Source organism: Barbus barbus (genome assembly GCF_936440315.1).
Source record: "Barbus barbus genome assembly, chromosome: 41".
In the NCBI taxonomy this organism is placed as follows: Eukaryota; Metazoa; Chordata; class Actinopteri; order Cypriniformes; family Cyprinidae; genus Barbus; species Barbus barbus.
In genome coordinates, this window is record NC_136719.1 from 17,427,101 (window position 1) to 17,436,222 (window position 9,122).

Sequence of the window (9,122 nt, forward strand, 5' to 3'; positions counted from 1 at the left end):
ATCTAGCATTGACTGCAAACTACCTCCTCGGATAGTCTGATAAAAAGACTGTTCTCCTGTCAATTTAACAGACTGACAAGCTCTTTTTGCACTACACATATATCTGCACAGTTTTGGTTTATTTAACTGGTTTGCACTCCATCTATTCTGCCATGTGCCTTATGTCACTTTATCTATCTTTTTTTTATTTTTCTACAATGTTCTCAGATTGATATGCTCTTTTTGCACTACAAATATATCTGCACAGTTTTGTTTTTATTTAACTGGTTTGCACTATCTGCCATGCGCCTTATGCCACTTTATCTATTTCTTTATTTTTTTTTCTACAATGTCCTTACTTGTATAGCTATAGAGTTGTATGTACATATGTTTAAACCGTATTATCTGTATTTGAACGTGTTTAATGTTAACTGTTTACACCAAGGGTCTGAGGGTAACGCAATTTCAATTCTCTGTATGTATGTGCTGTACATGTGGAAGAATTGACAATAAAGCAGACTTGACTTGACTTGACTTGATTTTACTCAATCAACAGTGGTTGCACACTGGTAATATTAGAAGCCTTTGTCTTTAAATCCATTGTTTTTCGGGGCTTTTGTCTGTTCTAAATCTGATGTAACAAACCTGTAAGATGTGATATGTTGAGGAGCTTTCAATACTACAGTGGATTCTTGCAAATTTGACATTATTTAAACCTCCTTAAATAAAAATAACAACACTACCGGTCCATCAAGATCACGGACAAACACGCTAAAATCACACCATCTGAAACAGTACATCACAAACTACGTTATACGTTTAAAAAGTCAACATTTTACATTTACAACCCCCTCCATGTGCTGTGATGAGACGCTCCAAACTGATGATGTCATTTCTTCAGTGACGCATCTGGGTGGCCATTTTATTAGTTTGGGGGGTCGGAACAGCAACTGGATGCATTAGTCCACGCGGTTTCTTTATTTTGTATTACTGTACATTCCGTGTTTTAATCACAATCGGTAGATAATCAAGTATAGTCGATAAGTAGGTGTTTGCACACTGTGAAAATAGGCGGGAACAGGGTGCGACGCTACGCGCCATTCATTTCTATCGTGCGTGCGGTTAGCAAGTAGCTTAGCTTAGCTAATGGCACCCCGCATTATTTGACGACAGTCGCACGTAAACAATAGACATCAGATTTGTTGCAAACTAATTTGTGGTTGTGTTTACTTCTGAGGTCTTTCCGGTGTACTAGTTTCGGTTTTAGCCCCGTTTGTTGTCTTATCGCTGAATTATTGATCGGCTTGGAAGCTGTTAGCACAGTTCGCGGTCTCGGTGTAAACATGACTGAGTGTTATATTCGCGTGGCGGAGGATGAGAACGAGGAGCCGATGGAGATCCCGTCCGAGGAGGACGGCACCGTGCTGCTCTCCACCGTCGCCGCACAGTTTCCCGGTGCCTGTGGCCTTAGATACCGTAGCCCCGTGTCTCAGTGCATGAGAGGGGTCCGACTAGTGGAAGGGGTTCTTCATGCACCCGAATCAGACTGGGGCAATCTGGTGTACGTGGTCAATTATCCAAAAGGTAAGCTCAGATATGGTACTAGTGTTGTGTTTGTTTGATTGCAGTAACATCAAATAATTTGGGACTTGTTGATGCACAGAAAATATGGTCTCGTGTCATTCACACTTTTTTCACTACTAATGCATATTGTGCATGCAAGTTCAATCTAGTTGATTGTCTTTAAATAAATCAAATAACCATAATACTAAAATATCATACATTTTCAGATAACAAGAGGAAGATGGATGAAATGGATGCTGCATCGGCTGTGAAGATCAAGAGAGGTGTGCAGAAGACATCAGATTTGATTGTGCTTGGGTTGCCATGGAAAACAACAGAGCAAGACCTTAAAGATTACTTCAACACTTTTGGAGAGGTTATCATGGTGCAGGTCAGTACTATGAACAAACCTAAAGGGGCGGTTAACCCCAAACATAAAAAAAAATGACTTGCCCTCGTGCTGTTCAAACCTTTATATTTACATTTACATTTATTCATTTAGCTGACGCTTTTATCCAAAGCGACTTACAATTGCTATATATGTCAGAGGTCGCACGCCTCTGGAGCAACTAGGGGTTAAGTGTCTTGCTCAGGGACACATTGGTGTCTCAGAGTGGATTCGAACCCGGGTCTCTCACACCAAAGGCATGTGTCTTATCCACTGCGCCATCACCACCTATATGATGGGTTTTCATCTGTGGAGCATAAAAATGTTGCAGTAGGCTATAATACTTTTCTGCAATATGTCTTCTGAAACTGTACAATAGCTATTTGTGGGAAAACAGACTGGAAATTTAAATCGTTATTTCTGGTAAAATGCTACCTAAGTGGTGTTGGGTACCCATATTCTGATTCTTATTGATTCCTAGTTCGATTCCAATAAGATAAAAAACAAAATTAAGTGAAACATTTAGATGTCAAACATACTTATTCTGTCTTTTTACAAAGTGTTCTGATGCAGCTGAATAACATGAGCATGCAGCTTACAGAACACTTAGGCCTTTTACACTTAGGAACGTTTGCCTATTGTTTTAACAAAAAAAATACCACCACAAAAACTAGACTACAAAAAATGGTTAAAGACAAGTAAACACTCAGTAATAAGATAGGAACAATCCAATCAATTAGCAATAGCATAAATATATACAACTGAACAAATTTAATGTACAGAAATTGAAATCAAAAGTTTAAAAACACTAGTTTTCATAAATATTACATTAATTGCCATTAAAGTTACGACCGATATTCAGTCAAGATAAGCTTTTTTTTTTTTTTTTTTATTATTCTTTGATTAACATTAATGACAGGCAGCACGTGTTTATTAGGCTGCTGTCTCTTTAACATCGAACGTACATGGGCGGATCAAAAAATAGTTTTACACGTGTGTTTTCTTTCACATCTGTTTACGTTCACTTAAGACAACAACGGCTGTGTTTATGATATACTGAGGGGTTTTTTTGGTTGGTAAATGTGCCTTTTTGCGACTTTTTTTCAAAAGTTTAGGGACAGATATAGTAACTTCTTGGACAAACCTCATCTAAGTTCTCATCTTGCCCACGAGGGGTGCAACTGATCGAAGATGATCCGTGATCCGTACGGACCAGACCCCACGGTTTGGCAGAGATGTGATTCGCGGGTTAACAATTAAGTTTAACCATCACAGAGTAAAATTTTATCATTTGCACGTGTTTTGTCTTGCCAATTTACCCATTCAAACAATTTTAAACCATTCAAGCAAAAGAGAACACGCGCGCTGTTTCTTTACTGCTGCCGCACACTCCCGAAGCAAGCACACGCAGAGAGAGAGGCGTGATTCAGACTGCGCGATTCACACATTGATTCCTCTTTCACTTCTCTTTGAACAGAAACATACACACAAAGTTGTTAAAATACCCGTTTTGGCAAGTATTCTGATAAACACAGTCGGTTATGTCTTAAGTGAACCGAAACAGCTGAGAAAGAAAGCTGATGTGTGTCAGTTAGGGCAGGGTGATAAATCGATTTTATCGATTAACTCAAATGTGTAGATTACGTCGATTTGTTTGAATGAAAGTCGGTTTTCTTTTTTACATCCGTCGACGCTCACCTCTGAGCTCCCGTAGTTCCGAATGATCTCAGCCCTCCCCCCGTGCGTTTGCCATATAGGGTTTGGCCGATGGCTGATAGACATCATGATGTTAAAGGCCTAACGTTACTTCATTTTTGTATGCGCGGCCTTTCAAAGTTTACTCCATTTGAAGTTGTACGCGGGCGGCCGGCGCACGCACTCTAGAAAGGAGGAAAATATATATTTCAATACTTTCTCTCCGTTATATCAATGGGTAATTGTATATAAAATTGCGGGCATCAGGGATTACGCCTGGCATTGAAACTGCTTTTGAATGCACAATAGATTTTTAGTTTCACTTTCACTTTCGAGCTTTGCGATCGCATGTACTATTTATATTATGGACTTACCACACATTTTACAAGATCAGATGTTTGTCAGTGGTGCTGAGGATCTGCAAACCGTTCGTCATCGTCCCGCCAAAAAACAACCAACAGTCACTGATATTTAATGCTGTTAAATGTTTTGTTTGCACTTTATCAGAATTACCTCCTATCTACTAAATAGCAAGATGTTAAAACTTGTGTATAAAGAAAACTTATCAAAAAGGGTCACATAATTTTATGTTATGTTACGTTATGTTAAGTTACATGTTCACTTTTTACAATGGCAGGGCCTGCCATCTTGTCTTTTTGGTTTGTTGTTTCTGATTGCATTTTAACCCCAAGGGTGAAATCCAGATTAAATCCCAGAAGGGAAAATCAAAACAAAATTAAGTTAAAACTTTTGAACAATTTCTTTGTCATCGGCAGATTGATTTTAAGTAGAGGGGAAAAATCGATTTAAATCGTAAATCAGATTTTTTTTCTTAGGCCATTAGGTACGTGCATTTGGTCTTAAAGAGGCAGCAGCCTATAAATACCTACTTCTGTCTGCTATATTTAACTTATGCAGTGAAGAGCACTATTGTGTTATTTTATAATTATTATATTTCTGCACCTGAATACTAGTGTTAATGACTTTATTAGTAACTTTGTTGTATTCATCCATGCTTGTAATTTGTGTAATTTGTTCTTGTTTTATTACTGACTTTATTAGTTCAGCTAGTAGTTTTTACTGTGGTATAGAAGTACTTAAAATAAGCTTTCAGTAATAAATGAATAAAATGAGCCGATCCGTGACTCAAAATCCATAATATGATCCGAACCGTGAGTTTTGTGATCCGTTGCACCACTATTGCCCACTGATCTCTATTCATCTTTATATAGATCAGTGAATTTGCCATTATGATGTCATCTAGTGACATTTAGCTACCAGATTTAGCTACTTTCAATTGAAAGCAGTTGGCAACACTGATTAAAATGCGAATGCAGGAATCGTTAAGGGGAATCGAAATGCACGTGTCTTATCGAGTACCCGGTTCTTGGACATTTGGAACCAGTTCTAAAATGGAACCGGTTCTCGATACCTAACCCTCTAATGTTTTCAGTAATTTTATAAAAAAAAAAACTTAATTTTTTAATTTTTTACTTTATTGCAATGATACAAATCTAGTTGACTTTTGTGGCACTTGCTAAATACACAGAAAATTGTAGAAAATACACATTATTGGAAAAGGCTAAATTGACTTGGAAAAAAGTCAATTGTGTTGTAATGGTCAAAAATGACCACTATAGGAAATTGAGAAAAGAAAAAGAAAAAAAATACAGAGCTTTTTTTTTTTTTCTGGTACAAATCTACAAATCAGCCACAATGAAGTAGTGTTTGATACTTCACTTTTGTTTTATGGAAATGAGCAGCTAAAAATTTTGCTTTAAACAACTTCTTTTGGGGATAGAAAGAAAATTCACACACGGGTTTTAAAAAAGTATATAAGAGTAAATAATAATAGAATTTTCATTTTTGGGTTAACCATTACTTAACATCATCTACCTGTTCCCTCAGGTGAAAAGAGATGCAAAAACCGGAAATTCCAAAGGATTTGGATTTGTAAGATTTACAGAATACGAAACACAAGTAAAAGCCATGTCCCAGCGGCATATGATTGATGGAAGATGGTGCGACTGCAAACTTCCCAACTCAAAGGTATTTTCATGTAATACCACACATAGTTCACAATTTCATATATAAGTTGTACTTGTGCTTATAGAATATTAAAGGTTTTAAATTTGAATATACAATATGAATATATTTTAAATATAAACATTTCATGTTTCAAATGTTTTGTGATGCCCTTGCCGTTGTGAACATTGCATGAGTAGACCCTGTTTTCTATTAAATGATCTAGTATTTCCTGGAACAGGCCGGCCCGGATGAGCCTATGAGAAGCAGGAAAGTATTTGTGGGCCGCTGCACCGAGGACATGACAACCGATGAGCTTAGACAGTTTTTTATGCAGTACGGCGAAGTCACAGATGTGTTCATTCCCAAACCTTTCCGAGCCTTTGCCTTCGTCACCTTTGCTGACGATCAGGTCAGTCTTCTGTAATTTTCGTTCTCGTTATGTGGCTTGCGCTCATTTTCTTCTCAAATTAACGCCTGGTTGTTTTCCTCCAGGTTGCCCAGTCTCTGTGCGGTGAGGACCTGATCATTAAAGGAACCAGCGTGCACATCTCCAACGCTGAGCCTAAGCACAATAATAGTAGGCAAATGATGGATCGTGGGCGGTTCGGTGGGTTTGGGGGGCAGGGCTTTGGCAGTAGTCGCAGTCCCAACAGCAATGTGAATTTTGGGGCCCTTAGCTTGAATCCAGCCATGATGGCAGCTGCTCAGGCAGCCCTTCAGAGTAGCTGGGGCATGATGGGAATGCTAGCCAATCAGCAGAATCAGACAGCTGCTTCTGGCACCACCCCTAGCGGGCAGAACAGCGGTAGTAGAGATCAGAACCCAAGTTACAACACAAGCAGCAATAACTACAACACCGGCAGCTCAGCTAGTCTCGGGTGGGGGGCAGGAACCAATTCAGGCTCAAGCAGTGGGTTCAGCTCCGGTTTTGGATCTAGCATGGAGACAAAGTCCAGCTGGGGAATGTAGAGAGATTTCAATTGGGTCTCAAAGTATCCTAATATCTAGATTATATGGTAAGTATTTGGAGAGAAGAAAGTTTAGTCAGATATTATGTCCCTTCAATATTTGCCTTTGATTTTGTAAAACTGAATGTTCCTCGTATACATATAATGATAGCTCTTTAAGATTAATTTACAATGGTTGAAATTGTTAGGAATGAAATGAACACTATTAGTTTTTTTTTTTTCCTTATGGATATAATTTATTTTGTGTCAAGCATTTCAGTATACCCACATATCTGAGCATCTGTTAGCATTTCAGTGCCCTCTCAACATGCAGTACATTTAAAGATGCTCCATATGGAAAGCCATTTGAGTTGTGTTTTCTGCAATTTTTTTCCCTCTACGTTTTTTTTATGGTCAAGCCTTCATAAATCTCTTCTACAGTTCATCACCTCTTTTCCAATTTCCCGGGAAGAAGCCCATCGTTGGCCGCAATGTTCGAGCGATCTCAGTATCAGTTCCCTTCTTCCCATGTGTAAATGCTTTGTCATCAAAGAGCACAGCTTCACTCTGCATATACTGTGTTAGACGGTGGGTGTTGTCTTTTTTTCCCCTTTTCATGGATGAAATCTGTCCGCTTTTTTTGAGAGCTGAGAGTGATATGGTGATGGATTGTTGGTGCGCCAGGAGTGAGAGACTGAGTGAGCGAACGCGCTGAGAGAGAGAGAACTTGAACGCAAGTGTGCGATGCCGAAAAGCGACATGCTGACTGTGAGAAGAACCTGTGTGAGCGAGTGTGAACGAAGGCAGCAAGAGTTTTTTTTTTTCTGTAGGACCATCAGAAGGACATTCATTTACATTCTTCCGTCCCTCTTGTTCTGTCTACCTTCCTCCCTTTCTTATATTGCAATCATATATAAAGAGCTGCATTTAAAAGAAAAAAAAAAGATATATGTAGTGGAATGTTTAAGTAATCTACTAAGTATTTGTGTTCTTGCTTAATAATTTGACGTGAATGCTGTGTATGGTGTGTGTTCTATCTCGCTGTTACTGAACTCGAGTGAACGTGATGTGATGCGGGGCTCTGGGAGTGGGCGGTGAATGAGGGCAAGCGTGAGCTCTGAGTGGCTTAACTGGGGTGATGTAATGATGATGAAAGCGAAGAATGCTTCAAGAAGAGGTTGCTTTTGTTATGTGTTTTGAATGCTTTTTATATGTTTTGTGAATCTAAGGGAACTCAAATAAAAAAAAAATAAGTTGACTAGTTATTTTGATAGTGGCTTATTTGCTTCAAGACATTAATTGAATTGCAAACACTTATTTAATTCGCATGTATAGGGACGTTGGACTCGGCTGGCCCAGGTTTACCTCAGAACCCTGAGTGAAGTCAAAAATGGGAGAGCTGAAGACTGAAGTTCACACAGTCCATCTGTGGAGACTGCTGCTGTATGCCTTTAACCTGAAAAGGGACTGCGTCACTTCACTGTAACCAGATTTCCCTGGATTTCCCTTTTTGAAATTTCAATGGACAATTCCCAGTTGGCCGGAGTGCATGACTAAAGACAGTCCATGGCAATCTAAAAGCAGAGTTAAACCAGTGTGTTTGTGGATCATTCCCATTGCGAATGACTTCATGTCCATGCTTGTGTATTCCCAGCTCTGTTTTACGCAAGATGTCAATGCAGTCATTGATCTTGCTTTTAAGTCTTTCTTCTGTTTGATTGCTTTTATATGATCTGTCCATCTGTAAATATAGTTTAGAGATAGTTGAAAAGGCCTATTTTTCATACAGTGTCCTGTTGTGGGTGAACAGATAGGATTATGTGAATGGGGTTTGTGTTATCACTGACTTGAATCACTGGCAGGATTTCCATTTTTCAAAATACTTAATAAACCTACACCGAGGAACTGTATCTGTTGTTATTTTTACCTGAAAGGTTGTGTAATTGTACAACAATGTTGGTGATTTGAAGTGGAAAAAAAAAAAAAAAAAAAAACATGCACTGAATTTAACCTACTGGTTTAGTATATTGCAAAGTAGTATACAGGTATAACACAAACATACTATTTAGTAGTTTTGCTGTTTGTCTTGTTTGTGAAATCAGTATAACATGCAGAACTGCAGGTAGTTTTACCTTAGTAAATAACTGCTGAATATAATATTAAAGAGAGCATTTTATTACTAAACTTGAACTTTAAAGTCCTAGTTTATTGAACAGCTAATGTTGCTGAAGTTTATCCTGCAATGTAATTTTTTTTCTCTCTTAAATCATTCAGTAAACATGTATTTGAGTTATAAAGCTGAATTGAATGAAAGCCATTTTCGTGGGACTACTGTCCTGGGCGGATGAATATTTTGTCATACAGGTAAGTACTATGACAACCAGTACACTCACCTGATGACAGGTGAAGAAGACGTATCAGACGGCTGGTGTTCGGACAATTAGAAATCCAGACAAATGAAAGAAGACGATTTTGTTTTCCTTCAGATAAAAATTAACAGTATTGCAAACCAAAGAAGCCAG

The 9,122-nt window shown here is 38.4% G+C and overlaps 1 protein-coding gene across 6 annotated transcripts; it reads left to right on the plus strand.

Moving 5' to 3' along the window:
- The first annotated feature begins 336 nt into the window (after positions 1-336).
- LOC306860723 (TAR DNA-binding protein 43-like) lies at positions 337-8,509 on the plus strand. 6 transcript variants are annotated; one of them, XR_013783406.1, is made up of 7 exons: positions 337-1,563; positions 1,770-1,933; positions 5,534-5,674; positions 5,877-6,062; positions 6,146-6,669; positions 7,042-7,188; positions 7,936-8,509. XR_013783406.1 is itself a non-coding variant. In XM_079402563.1 (6 exons), the coding sequence occupies exons 1-5, from the start codon at positions 1,323-1,325 to the stop codon at positions 6,620-6,622; spliced, it is 1,209 nt and encodes a 402-aa protein (XP_079258689.1). In that variant the 5' UTR covers positions 337-1,322; the 3' UTR covers positions 6,623-6,669; positions 7,042-7,836. The 6 variants fall into 6 exon arrangements, 3 of the variants coding, with proteins under 3 accessions (XP_079258689.1, XP_079258690.1, XP_079258691.1); XR_013783407.1 differs by having other exon boundaries at positions 6,146-6,230; XR_013783408.1 differs by having other exon boundaries at positions 5,892-6,062; positions 6,146-6,230.
- Positions 8,510-9,122: the final 613 nt, after the last annotated feature.

Excerpts from the sequence above, each read along its gene's own strand:
- LOC306860723 (XM_079402563.1), top strand. The coding sequence starts at position 1,323 with ATGACTGAGTGTTATATTCGCGTGGCGGAGGATGAGAACGAGGAGCCG. Across the intron at positions 1,934-5,533 it reads GAGAGGTTATCATGGTGCAG|GTGAAAAGAGATGCAAAAAC; the intron begins GTCAGTACTATG and ends CTGTTCCCTCAG. Across the intron at positions 6,063-6,145 it reads TCACCTTTGCTGACGATCAG|GTTGCCCAGTCTCTGTGCGG; the intron begins GTCAGTCTTCTG and ends GTTTTCCTCCAG.